The sequence below is a fragment of the Asparagus officinalis genome, chromosome 8, assembly GCF_001876935.1.
Source record: "Asparagus officinalis chromosome 8, Aspof.V1, whole genome shotgun sequence".
Classification (NCBI taxonomy): Eukaryota; Viridiplantae; Streptophyta; class Magnoliopsida; order Asparagales; family Asparagaceae; genus Asparagus; species Asparagus officinalis.
Window position 1 is genome coordinate 123,159,517 of NC_033801.1, and position 14,365 is coordinate 123,173,881.

At 39.6% G+C, this 14,365-nt stretch overlaps 1 protein-coding gene across 4 annotated transcripts in view; it reads right to left on the reverse strand.

Annotated features, from left to right (window-relative positions):
• Positions 1-13,859, reverse strand: part of LOC109819497 (vacuolar protein sorting-associated protein 36) — a 14,158-nt gene extending 299 nt beyond the window's left edge. Inside the window, exons 1-9 of one of the 4 annotated variants that reach the window (XR_002241541.1) lie at positions 13,218-13,859; positions 6,416-6,616; positions 4,309-4,402; positions 4,177-4,234; positions 3,947-4,016; positions 2,883-3,018; positions 2,703-2,787; positions 2,318-2,495; positions 69-283 (exon numbers count right to left, since the gene is read on the reverse strand). Coding sequence is in view for 2 of the 4 variants with exons in the window: in XM_020385236.1 (XP_020240825.1) it covers positions 2,438-2,495; positions 2,703-2,787; positions 2,883-3,018; positions 3,947-4,016; positions 4,177-4,234; positions 4,309-4,402; positions 6,416-6,616; positions 13,218-13,805 (1,290 nt within the window). In the remaining 2 variants the exon portion in view is untranslated. Of the gene's footprint in view, positions 1-68; positions 284-303; positions 766-2,079; positions 2,496-2,702; positions 2,788-2,882; positions 3,019-3,946; positions 4,017-4,176; positions 4,235-4,308; positions 4,403-6,415; positions 6,617-7,457; positions 8,052-13,217 lie in introns of those variants that run through there. The other 3 variants (XR_002241542.1, XM_020385236.1, XM_020385238.1) reach the window with 3 other exon arrangements.

Genomic DNA, 14,365 nt, shown 5'->3' on the forward strand with positions numbered 1-14,365 from the left:
GTTCCTAGAATGAAAAAATAGAGATAAAAATTGCATTTTTTTCCTCAAAAAACAAATAAACATTGTACCTTTCGCTTAAGCCACCAGGGCGGTGCCAACGAGGAGGATCGAACTTGATCCCCCTCATCGCGGCGACCTCCAAAATATCCATGTTCTCCAAGCTCATATCAGGTTCTCCGAACATCATGACGAGTAGTTCCATATAATCAGTTAGGCTTAGGGTTTCCATTGTTTCGTCGTCGTTTGGGGGCCCGGGGTCGAAGGGGCCCATCATTTTGTCGTACTGGAAATGAGAGTGAGAGTGAGAGAGATCTGAGAGAGAGGAGGAAGAAGGAGAAGATCTGGAGAAGAAGAGGGGTATTTTGGGTTTTTTTGGACTTTATTTTCTTAGAAATTGTAATAAGGGCCGAATCACAAAGAATTTCTATTTTTGGGGCTAATACACATTAGAAAAAAGTACAGAGAGCTGAGACACGTCAAGTTTTCAATTTTAGAGCCTTGAAGCAAAATTTTCCATGTACCAATGAATACGCATCCCCTTTCTCTATTAAAAAATTTGATGCTCTCAATTTGCGAGATAGAGCGGTGTCACTTGACCTTCATGCTTTTGGCATGAGCTTCGCTATTTGGTCTGAAACTTGTCAAATATATATTTGTACGTCTAAAGATTCCAAGACATTGAATATTGTGTTAGTGCAAAAGATACAAAGTGAGCGGCCACATCCTTGCATTTTCTCATTTTGATCCAAACTTCCTTATTGAGACCTGTAAAGATTAGATATGCATGTGTAAAGACTCTTTAAGAAATTAATATTGTGTTAGTAATGAAGATGGTGGTTGGTCTCTTCACAGTTGAGAGCGCGCATATAAATTAGTGTTACCGAGACCAAATAATTTTTCTACATTTAAGCATTTGTTTTTCTTTTTAGCGCTCTAAATAAAATAGAGAAGGTAATTAAAGGCCTCCTATAAATTCGTTTATAATATTATCACAGTCTAAAGGCTGCTCGTGCTGTCGTGCACGTCTCTTTGCTCGTCACACCTTTTTCTGTTCCTACTCCTAGGAACAACCTCATTTTTTAACAAACAATTTATGTAATTTTTCTCAAGAATGAAAGTGGGAGAGTAAATGAGGGAAAACCTTGGGTTTTATAGGCAAAAAGCTTAATAGTTAACAGTGAGACATTACTGAAAGGAAAATGACTTAAGGACCCAAAATATGGGACCAATGGAGGGGACAAGTGAGGTGTCCCCTCCCTATTGCATAATGAGTTGGTATATAGCCAACTCATTATGCAATAGGGAAAGTGAGGTGTCCCCTCCCTATTGCATAATGAGTTGGTATATAGCCAACTCATTATGCAATAGGGAGGGGACACCTCACATGTCCCGTTCCTTGGTCTCATATTTTGGGTCCCCGTAGCAACACTCAAAATGCTATCTGTACTATTTTTCTTACTACTTTGACGCTGCTGCTCACCAAGGAGTAAGAACCTCACTTGAAAATTGTATTGATCGATGACTTACCATGGCCCCACTCTTATGCGGGCTGTATTGCCAAAGTAGCAAAGAAAGTATACTATACTCGTTACTAATGAAATTGGGGCATCATAACATTTTTCCCTTAAGAGTAAGTCTGACCTCATAACTTCGTGTTGTACCCAAGTCCCATTGTCTGACCTTAAATGCATTTGGTGCTTAGCATATAACCTCCTGAAATATTTTGTTTTTAATTACGTAGGCTACTGAAATATTTTGTAAAAGAACATATGTTAATACATTGTCTCGGAAACTAATCTAAATTTGGAAAAGAACTTTCATATGAGAATTCAGAAAATGTAAAAGATAATATATGAAGTTAAAGATATTGGGATTATTTGGTTTATCTGGAGGATAGAATTAACAAATTATGGTACAACCAATATCCATTCAAAAGCTTATCGGGGATTTTGAATTATGATAATGCTTTCTACTTTCAGTATCACGCTATTTATCCAAACATAGAGTTTTAAGTTTAAATATTAAGAATTATGATGAATTTGATACCGATTCAAGTGCTTTCCCAAACTTTATAAGGCATAATCAACATTATTATGAACACTTTATACTCTGCCAAACAAAAAAGAGAATACATAAAATTCTAAACCTGTGTTTCTCCCTTGGTTCTAACATTCTCTCACACGAGATATAAGCTGTCTTATAATATTACATAAACTAACAATTGCTAGAGGCTAAACTCAAAAAGGAAGTAACAGAAAGAACCAAAAGCAATCTGTGAGATTTTTTTTATAAAAATTATCAATTTCTAAGTACGCACCTCCAACATGATACATTGTGATGCAAGCTTCGCCAACTCCATATTCAACTTGCGATATTTTATGGTGAACCAATTGCGCCTAAAAAGAAAAGCAATGTACTTTACAGACCCAGCAGTTGCTTACCCAGAAACAGAAGTAGCAGAAATCCATGCTTGAAAGAGGCCATACTCTCTAATACTGCAAAATTTGATAAAGTTCAGCAAATCACATGAAAAATCATATTCATCATGTACTGTTAGACAGCATTTGAACAAAACTTTAGGTATCGAAACGGGATAGCTGAGAAGAAGCAGTATATTATATCGCCAGCTAAGCGGGCAACATCTAACGCAATCATGCTCCATATGCAAAATGAAAATGATGACTGACTGTAAAGGCATTTACCTATAAATATTTTTTGGATCAAATTCAATGAAAAGATTGGCATAGAAGCGGAAACCATCAGGGCTGATGTCTCTACACAAGAGTCCTGAAACAAATATTGTTTAGTGATTAACCTAAAGGCTGCAAGAAAGAACCAAACTTTTGAGGATATAAATGCATAATTCAATCTTGTGCATGCACCTTTGGTTTCAGCAGTAAGCAGGTGTTCCTTTGCTAGAGCCGGTGCTATTCCTAGTGTGAGTGCAGCATCGCTCGGGCTTATTCCTGTACGAAGCGCATCTGGTTTTTCTGCAAGGGATTTGATTCTTGCAAAGACCTGCATAAAACAGAGAAGTTCCGAAATATTAAGAGGGTGTTTTGGAAAGACTTATTTTAAAAAGCTTATAAGTTATGTTGGCTTTTAGTTGCTTTTAGCTTTTATGATAAAAATACTATAAAAATAATTTGGGTAGAATAGTAATTTGTTTGGTCAAACTTAACTTATACAGGTGAGCTTATAAGCTAGTTTTCTAAAAGCCGGGATACACCAGCTTTTGAAAATGACACTTATAAGCTAACTTATTTATAACTTTACCAAACGGGTAGAAATGAAAAAGCTAGCTTAAAAGTTAGTTTGACCAAAAAATAAGTCTCCCCAAACACCCTCTAACTTATAGAGCAGAATTATCCATAAAGGACATAAATATGAGATGGTATTGGTATGAACATGGTAAATCATAAAAGCCAAGGTTACTGATGCATCATGGATGTAACAATAACAAGTTGTACATGTGTTTTATGTTGATAATCATCACAGATTTTTAAGGCTAGAAGGTTGAAAGAGTAAAGGATCTGGGATATTATTGAATTATTATTCAAGTATATACTCAATAATAATGTGAATAGCCATGCTCTTCGTACACAAAAGTAAAATACATAAAAGTGCAATATCAATTAAATAGATTGTGAACTAATCATTCCTAATTATTAACTATCTCGATCAGGATTCATCTCCGAAATGTACTTGATAAGCTAGAAAGTGCAGTAACAGTAAGATACATTAACAAAAGAATTCAACGCGTATCCATGTATTGAAGTAAGCATATATGGATTATGGATATGTGTAATGACTACCTCTTCTTCGTCAAAGAATCCATGCAACAAAAGCCAGTCTAATATGCAGTAGTTGATAGAAAGTATAGGGCCTATAGGCACCAGTTCATGAATTAGGGATCATGACTACAAAATAAATAAATAAATAGTACCTCCTCGTCACTGTGAGCCTTGTTCTGAATGACCATTACTCCACTGTCAAACTTCCGAAGCATGACAGGGCTGCTCGGAGACCATGAAAGAATTAGTTACTACCATTGCTACAGAAACTACTAGCTAGCAAACACATTTGAAGATTCATAACATTTGGCATTATCTTCTTAGTGTCAGCCGAAAAATAGTAGCTGAACCTGAAAAGGGTTGAGAGTTCTTTCGTGCATACACATCAATTTTCTCCCAAAGAGCACAAGCTTGTAAAAGATCCTCAGGTGAAATCAATTCTGTGATAGCAGGAAGAAGGATAAAGCAAACTAAAAGAATAAAAAATAAATTGGCAAATTTAAAGCATACATACCTGTCCCTCTGGCACGATTAAAAAGACAGTAAATATCTATCACCGCCATCATTCCTCCAGCTTTCTCAAGTGGTAATTTGACAAAATCTGCTAACTGTTAATTAGAGATTTATTAAAGAAAATTGTTCTATGCAGCTTTCGTTAACTTATAATCAAGAAGCATGTATAGCTTTATTACAAACTGAATAAGATTGCTAACAGAAATAAATAATATGTGACTGCACTTTATCTAGCTAAGTACCTAGTCAATGAAAGATTAGAGTGAATTAACAATTTCTTCTTAGTAGGTCAACTAATAATTTAAGAAGTTTACTTGTAAGCAGCATATAAAGTTGGAAACAAGAAACACCATGAGTTAGATACAAGTGAACCAGAGGACATCTGATGATCTGCCTGACAGAGTTTTTGATAGGCATTGATTGTACTAATTTCTCATGATAAGATAATTTTCACTGCATGACAACCCCAATCTGTTTAAATTGGTAAGTTATTGCTGTTGAAATTGGCAATTTATTTATACAAGCGGCATTATAATAATTTGCTATGCAAGGATAGTAAGGAGTCCCAGGTCACGTCTTCATGACTTCTTATGTGAAGATAGTAAGGAGTTACCAGGTCTTGCTTTAATGACTTGACATCTTAGTTGGCCTTTAACCATGCGAAGCAATGGAAAGCATGCATTTCATGAAAGCCCTGATCAGACTTCACTGTATAAATAAATTGCCCTGATCAGACTTCTTATGTGAAGATTGTACTAATTTCTCATGATAAGATAATTTTCACTGCATGACAACCCCAATCTGTTTAAATTGGTAAGTTATTGCTGTTGAAATTGGCAATTTATTTATACAAGCGGCATTATAATAATTTGCTATGCAAGGATAGTAAGGAGTCCCAGGTCACGTCTTCATGACTTCTTATGTGAAGATAGTAAGGAGTTACCAGGTCTTGCTTTAATGACTTGACATCTTAGTTGGCCTTTAACCATGCGAAGCAATGGAAAGCATGCATTTCATGAAAGCCCTGATCAGACTTCACTGTATAAATAAATTGCCCTGATCAGACTTCTTATGTGAAGATTGTACTAATTTCTCATGATAAGATAATTTTCACTGCATGACAACCCCAATCTGTTTAAATTGGTAAGTTATTACTGTTGAAATTGGCAATTTATTTATACAAGCGGCATTATAATAATTTGCTATGCAAGGATAGTAAGGAGTCCCAGGTCACGTCTTCATGACTTCTTATGTGAAGATAGTAAGGAGTTACCAGGTCTTGCTTTAATGACTTGACATCTTAGTTGGCCTTTAACCATGCGAAGCAATGGAAAGCATGCATTTCATGAAAGCCCTGATCAGACTTCACATAAATAAAGAACTGGAGACATCTTTATGTAATTTGAGTTTCATATGACTAAGAATAATCTTTCACCATCATCCAGTTCTAAGAATAATCTTTCACCATCATCCAGTTCTATCCTCCTAATAACCACTAATTGATTCCACCATCTATCCAAATTTCACTTTGGCTGACTTTTCTCGTGGTAGTTCCAAACAAAATTTCGATCAAAATAATCTGTCTATAGATTCCCTATGATCCTCATATGAAATTGTTAACATGCCTTATTATGTCGAAGATCTCACGTTTGAAAAGGTTTTTGTTTTTTAGTTTTTTATTTTGTTTTTTATTTCTTTGTTTTTTTTTGTTTTGTTTTTTTTTTGTGTCACCAACTTATGTCACCCTTATTCAGACCCTAAACTACAACTTAGCTCTCTCTAGCAAGTCCCTTTGTTCCAACAAACTGGACTATTAAGACCACAAGTATGTGTCAACTGTAAACTCAACCGTCACAAATTAGCCTTGAAGATGTCCTAGGTGTACGAAATATAAAATTTACATAAGAAATTGTTAGTCTAGCATGGGTTGGAATATCTTTCAGAGAGCTGACATTTAAAAAAATAATCATGCCTGTTCATCTAAGTCATGGATAAAGTGCATACTCGTCCACTCCTTCTACCAGATATGAAAAAAAATTATGACTAAAGGATTATCAGGTTGCTCCAAAGAAATCAACAGAAAAAAAATTCACAAGTGCAAAGAAAACCTGTCGCGATAATTGCTGATGATACATAGCGCCAGCCGATTCCTTCGTAACTGGTGATATGATACCAATACTCAGCATCCAATCTTGCATCTCTTGCTTCGAACCCATTTCTTCCTCACCAGCACTCGCTTGAGAAGTCGAGCCCGATAACAACTTTAACCTCATTTTTTCTGCTAGCATCACCATCTCCTTAGCTTTACTCTATAAAAAGATTAGCCTTGTAAGTACATCCATAGAATGGAAATAGATCTGAAGGAAGAAACAGCATAACTATTCCATTTAAAAGCATGTGAAACAAAACACAATTCAAATGTAATCCACTTTAAGTTAAAGGGTACTGTTTACAATCTAAACCTGGAAGGATTTCAATATATAGGCAGGCCTACTAAACTAAAACAATTTACAGAAAAAAAATGAAGCATTTATCTCAAGTTTTTAGAGTCGGCTACATGAATCCTACTCTTCCACTCAATTATATTGAGGGTCATCTCCTCCGTTAAGTTAAGTCACTCTGATGACTTCCTTCACAACTTCTAACGAAATTCTCTTAGCCTCTTCCTTTCTTCATTAATTATAATAATATTTTTAATGGTCACCGTTGTTCATGACCGAACCATCTCAAATGATTATCTCCCATTTTATCCTTAATAGCAGCAACTCCAACTTCTTTAAAATGCATTTCAGTCCTTATCCTATATCTTAGTGTATGTCCTCTTGTTCGTTGTAACATTCTCATTTGTAATGCACTCATATTTTGGTACTATTTAAAACAATTGATAAAGCTACTAAAAATTCCCTTCTAACTGAAGACCAATCCCTTCACTGAATTCTATAAGATAATCAAAGGTAACAGCTCAAAATCCTGAGTTTCCATTCATAGGCACTGAATTTAGCACTCACAGTGTGAATGAAATGACAATGCAACTACTCTACTCGATAATATCCAAAATTATTATTATTTTCCAAATCTCAGCCAAAATGAAGACGAAAACCAATCAAATTCCTCGAGAAGTAAGTAAATAAACAAGAATGGATCAGATACCATCAGGGCATTGAGATCCTGAAATGCCTCCAGCAAGCTCTTATCAGTGCTCTCCCAGCTCTCCTGCTCCTTCCTCAAAATCCCCGAAACCCCCACCACCGGAACCCTAATCCTCACCTCCTCGCTCACCCTCTCCTCCTCCTTCGCCTCCCTCTCCTTCTCCTCCACCTCCCAAACCCTAGCCCTCATCGCCTCCCAAAGCCTCTCAAAGAACACATCCAGATCCCCCTTCCCTCCTCTCAGCGCGATCGTCAGGATCTCGGATCTGGATCCGTTAAGGACCTGGATCCGGATCTTAGGACTGGAGAACATGGACTTGATCGACTTCTTTGGCGGGAAGGCGTGGACGACGGCGGCGAGGGGGAGGGACCGGGCCCAGGAGGAGGATGAGGCGCCGCCGGAGAGGAAGAGGAGGCGGTGGGAGGTGAGGATCAGGGTTTGGGATTTGAGGGAGGGGAGGCTAGGGTTTTCGTCGGGGGTGAGCTCGATGGGGCCCACGGTGGAGAGGTAGGTCTCGGAGGGGAGGTGGATTGGGCGGCCGGAGGGGGTTAGGGGGACCACCGGGAGGAAGGCGGCGGTGGGGTCCATGGAGAGGTGGAGGAGTCGGCCGGAGGGGGTTAGGGGGACCACCGGGAGGAAGGCGGCGGTGGGGTCCATGGAGAGGTGGAGGAGTCGGCGGACTCTGGGTTTTGTTTCCGGGGTTTTTTTTTTAATATATGTTTTTCATGGGCTAAATACCAATATTGTTATTTTAATTCCATCCCATTTACCAAGAATGTATTTTAATTAGGCAAACCTGCTTTAAGGTATTTTAATTGATTCAACTTACCGACAAGGCCATTTTTCTCGTCGGCGACCAGTTTTCCAGTGAGAGCTCGTCACGTGCGTGACACGTGATGACTTAAACTGTTTTTTAGCTGTTGATGTAGCACGGATTTTCTGACGTGACAGTGTTTAAAGGCGAGAATTAACACTCTAAAAATCCCAATTCACCCAAAATAGGACAGATCCGTGCCACATCAGCAGCTAAAAAACAGTTTTAAGTCATCACGTGCCACACATGTGACGAGCTCTCGTCGAAAAACTGGTCGCCGACGAGAAAAATGATCTTGTTGGTAAGTTGAATCAATTAAAATGCCTTAAAGTAGGTTTGCCTAATTAAAATATATTCTTGGTAAATCGGGTGGAATTAAAATACCAATATGGGTATTTAGCCGTTTTTCATGGGACTAATAAAGATGAAGATGACTCATGGCTACAAAGGTGCATACGGTCTGCATTCGGCCCCGATATGATATTTCAGCATGTGAATGCGGATATATCTATGTCTTCATAAAAAAATTGGGAATAATGCTTCCAGCCCTCAAAACCAAAGAAAATGTGCTTTCCCTTCCTAAGACTTTTTCAATGCTCTCAAAACCCCCGAATTTGTAACAACTATGCACTGAGCATCCAAAACACAAAGCCTAAGAAGTTTTCACAGGTAAAGACTATAATACCATTTATCTCTTTTATGGGTAATGATCAGCTGAGATGGGAGGTACGACGACGGGATTGAAAGAACAAGAGAAGGAGCCCAAGCCATCCAACCTCTTCATCAACATTGTCTTCTTCTCTCAACAGGGGCAGCGACGGTGGAGGCTACGGCGCTTCCTCGGACTCCGCCGCCAGAGCATAGCCGGATTTCCACCAAGTCCATCCTTCCCTCGATGTGGACCCGAAAAATGCAGCTTTGGTGGGCCCTAGTTAGAGGATTGGGAGGTCATGCTCTCAGACTCCGGCGTCGCCACTCCGACCGGCGGCGGAGGCCAAGACCCAAGCTTTCTCAGGTGGATCATGGACGATAACGTTGATGATGTCGGGAACAACGGATCGAGCTCGAGCCCAATCCTTTCGGAGCTCAGGCTAACAATTTTCAATCTCTGTCATTGCCAACGGCGACGATGATGAACAGCCTCAGTCTCCCTCTACCTCCAGTATTTTTACAAGTACCCATTAAAGAAAAAAACCTATCCATTTCAATCCAAATCTCATCCTCAACCATCACCAGCAGCTCCCACCATCACCAGGAGTCGGAATGGATCGGCTGCGGGAGTACGGTGGCGGGATTCGCCGGCGGTCACCGTGGCGGGCCTCTTTCGAGCTCGTGCAGCCCATTAAATACCAGCACTAAAACCTCTATTTTCCTCCTTTTGTTTCTCTACCTCTTCGTTCCTTTTCAACTCTTTAAATACCCGTTTTCATTTATGAATGAAGGATTGAAAGACGATGGAAAAATTAGTTCTCGTTGCTGCTCGCTGTGAGAGAAGGGAAAAATCTAAGAGATAACACTTGAGAAAATAGGTTCATTGCTTACCTTGTATTTTGATTTCTTCGTTGTTTTTACCGTCTCTTTGAGCACATATGTTTTGTTCGTATTTGAACGGGGCTTTCTTGATGTTCTTTGTTCAATGTTTCCATATCGCTTCGGTAGCTATGTTTCGACATTCGAGTAGAAAAAGGGAAAGGAGGATGTTATAGTCCCATATTCAGTTGCAACTACAGCGAACATGAAGCGCCCTTAGTCCTAATACAACAACAAAACGAGGAGCGTCAACTAATTTATTAAGAAGAGACTAATTAAAAAGCAAATTGTTGCTGCTTGCTTTCGGTCAATTAAGCTCACAGACTCCAGCTCAAACTAGATAACCATCATAGTTGCTTACGCGTTTATTGTTAAGGTTATACGCGTTGGTTGTTAAGGTTACGGTTAACCTTAACAAGCAACCCGTAACCTTAACAAACCCTGTAACCTTAACAACTAACACGTAACCTTAACAAGCAACACGTAACATTAACAACCAACGCTTATCCTTAACAACCAACACGTATAACCTTAACAACCAACGCATAAGCTTAACGAGCAACCCATAACCTTAACAAACGCAAAATCCATTTTTTTTCCTTTTCTCATTATTAAAAGAATTCTATGCAAAATCCCTCTAGATATCTGAGAATACTTTACCAAGGTTATTTTGGACTGCATAGGAAAAGTTGATAAATAAAACAAGAAATTGCAGCATACAACAACAAAACGAGAAGCCTCAACTAATTTATTAAGAATAGACTAATTAAAAATCAAATTGTTGCTGCTTGCTTTCGGCCAATTAAGCTCACAGACTCAAGCTCAAACTAGATAACCATCATAGTTGGTTGTTAAGGTTATACACGTTGGTTGTTAAGGTTACGTGTTGGTTGTTAAGGGTACGTGTTGGTTGTTAAGATTACGCGTTGGTTGTTAAGGGTACGCGTTGCTTGTTAAGATTACGCGTTGCTTGTTAAGGTTACGCGTTGGTTGTTAAGGTTATACGCGTTGGTTGTTAAGGTTACGGTTAACCTTAACAAGCAACTCGTAACCTTAACAACCAACGCGTAACCTTAACAAACAACCCGTAAACTTAACAAACAACGCTTATCCTTAACAACCAACGCGTATAACCTTAACAACCAACGCATAAGCTTAACGAGCTACTCATAACCTTAACAAGCAATTCTACGCAAAATCCCTTTTTGTTCCTTATTCTCATTATTAAAAGAATTCTATGCACAATCCCTCTAGATACCTGAGGATACTTTACCAAGGTTATTTTGGAATGCATAAGGAAAGTTGATAAATAAAACAAGAAATTGCAGTGTACAACAACAAAACGAGGAGCCTCAATTAATTTATTAAGAAGAGACTAATTAAAAAGCAAATTGTTGTTGCTTGCTTTCGGCCAATTAAGCTCATAGACTCCAGCTCAAACCAGATAACCACCACGGTTGATTGTTAAGGTTATACACGTTGGTTGTTAATGTTACGAGTTGCTTGTTAAGGTTACGCATTGGTTGTTAAGGTTACGCGTTGGTTGTTAAGGTTACTGGTTGCTTGTTAAGGTTACGCGTTGATTGTTAAGGTTACGGGTTTCTTGTTAAGGTTAACCGTAACATTAACGACCAACACGTATAACCTTAACCTTAACAAGCAACCCTTAATCTTAACAACCAACGCGTAACCTTAACAACCAACGTATAATCTTAACAACCAACGCGTAACCTTAACAAGCAACCCGTAACATCAACATCCAACGCTTATCCTTAACAACCAATGCGTATAAACTTAACAACCAACACATAAGCTTAACGAGCAACCCATAACCTTAACAAGCAATTCTACGCAAAATCCCTTTTTGTTCCTTATTCTCATTATTAAAAGAATTCTATGAAAAATCCCTCTAGATATCTGAGGATACTTTACCAAGGTTATTTTGGATTGCATAGGGAAAGTTGATAAATAAAACAAGAAATTACAGTAACAAAGTATGATCTATTTTCTCAAGTGTTATCTCTTAGATTTTTCCCTTCTCTCATAGCGAGCAGCAACGAGAACTAACTTTTCCTCGTCTTTCAATCCTTCATTCATAAATAAAAACTGGTATTTAAAGAGTTGAAAAGGAACGAAAAGGCAGAGAAACAAAGGAGGAAAATAGAGGTTTCAGTGCTGGTATTTAATGGGCTGCACGAGCTCGAAAGAGGCCTGCCGCGGTGACCGTCGACGAATCCCACCATTGTACTCCCGCAACTGATCCATTCCGGCTCCTGGTGATGGTGGGAACTGTGAACGCGAAAGTTCTATCAGGTAGGGGCCACACTCATTCACGTGGGTGTCTCAGGCTGTCGGGTTTTCAGGAGCAATTCAGCGAGGCCCACATAGGTTTGTCATCCTATAAATATCAATTAATTCCTAGGGTTTTTGTGGGCAATTGAGGGTGCGTGTGCAAGCCGGCAGAGAAGAAATAAAATTCGCCAGGTGCAAATGAGCTGTGTGCAAGGGCGGCGTGCAAAGAAAAAGAAAAGAAAAGGCAGAGTTCTTTTTCCGGTGCGCAAGTGCTGAGCATGGGAAAATTTGTGACGGGTGCAAAAGAAAAAGCAGCAGCTTTTGTTAGGGTTTGTGCATCCTTTTGTGAGAGAGTTTGTGTGAGGGATATGAGAGTTTGTGTGAGGGTTTAGGTTGTGAGTGATTGTAAACCCTTGTTGTATTATCTCCCTCTATTAGTAGATCTCCCCCCTCCTTGTCCCGTGGACGTAGATAATTTGTCGAACCACGTAAAAATTGGTTATCTCGCTATTTGTGTGATTTGTAATAGCTTTTAGGTTCCCTCGACAGGTTAGTCCTAGAACTGATGAGAGGAATAGCTGATATCTCACTTGGTTGAGATATTTTGCTTCAGATTCTTGTTTCCTTGGTGAGACGGGAATTCTTATTGCGACCTGACTCTCTTGTTGTGCTGCCGAAGTGCTGTAGAAATTTTTGCTGCGCGCAACAACTGCTGGTGATGGTTGAGGATGAGATTTGGATTGAAATTGATAGGTTTTTTCTTCAATGGGTTCTTGTAAAAATACAGGAGGTAGGGGGAGACTGAGACTGTTCATCATCGTCACCGTTGGCAATGACAGAGATTGGAAATTGTTAACCTGAGCTCCAAAAGGATTGGGCTCGAGCTCGATTCGTTGTTCCCGACATCATAGGTAACAGCTCAAAATCCTGAGTTTCCATTCATAGGCAACTGAATTTAGCACTCACAGTGTGAATGAAATGACAATGCAACTACTCTACTCGATAATACAAGAATCACAACACATCCAAAATTATTATTATTTTCCAAATCTCAGCCAAAATGAAGACTAAAACCAATCAAATTCCTCGAGAAGTAAGTAAATAAACAAGAATGGATCAGATACCATCAAAGCATTGAGATCCTGAAATGCCTCCTGCAAGCTCTTATCAGTGCTCTCCCAGCTCTCCTGCTCCTTCCTCAAAATCCCCGAAACCCCCACCACCGGAACCCTAATCCTCACCTCCTCCCTCACCCTCTCCTCCTCCTTCGCCTCCCTCTCCTTCTCCTCCACCTCCCAAACCCTAGCCCTCATCGCCTCCCAAAGCCTCTCAAAGAACACATCCAGATCCCCCTTCCCTCCTCTCAGCGCGATCGTCAGGATCTCGGATCTGGATCCGTTAAGGACCTGGATCCGGATCTTAGGACTGGAGAACATGGACTTGATCGACTTCTTTGGCGGGAAGGCGTGGACGACGGCGGCGAGGGGGAGGGACCGGGCCCAGGAGGAGGATGAGGCGCCGCCGGAGAGGAAGAGGAGGCGGTGGGAGGTGAGGATCAGGGTTTGGGATTTGAGGGAGGGGAGGCTAGGGTTTTCGTCGGGGGTGAGCTCGATGGGGCCCACGGTGGAGAGGTAGGTCTCGGAGGGGAGGTGGATTGGGCGGCCGGAGGGGGTTAGGGGGACCACCGGGAGGAAGGCGGCGGTGGGGTCCATGGAGAGGTGGAGGAGTCGAGCGGACTCTGGGTTTTGTTTCCGGGGTTTTTTTTTTTAAATATATATATGATTTCAGATAGTGGATATCATTACGTGGATTACTGCCGATATATAAACGGATATAAACGTTGGTACAAAACAAATATGAGAAAAATAAAAATATATATAGTTGATATGATTTATGAGAGTTTAGTAGTATGTTTGTTATATTTAAAAGGGATTTTTTTCATAAAGATCACCTTTAAAATAGAGTAAATAAAGAAGAATCACCTTTAATTTTAAGTTTTTTTTAACAGAAACTATCTTGCAACACACGCTCTAAGCTACCCATAAGGTTTTCACATATTACTCTCTCATATCTTCAAATTAGTTTCTGTCTCCTTTTCCTCAGATGTCTGCGGCTCCTTTTGAACACGTTCGCATTGGTTAAATGTCTACAGGCGTTGAGGGACTTTAGAGCAATTTCAATGATTGTGAGGGACTAAATCAAATTATTGGAAATACGAAGGACTAAAAGGTTAAAACCTTTGTTGAGTGGTTGAGAACACGTGCTAACGAAG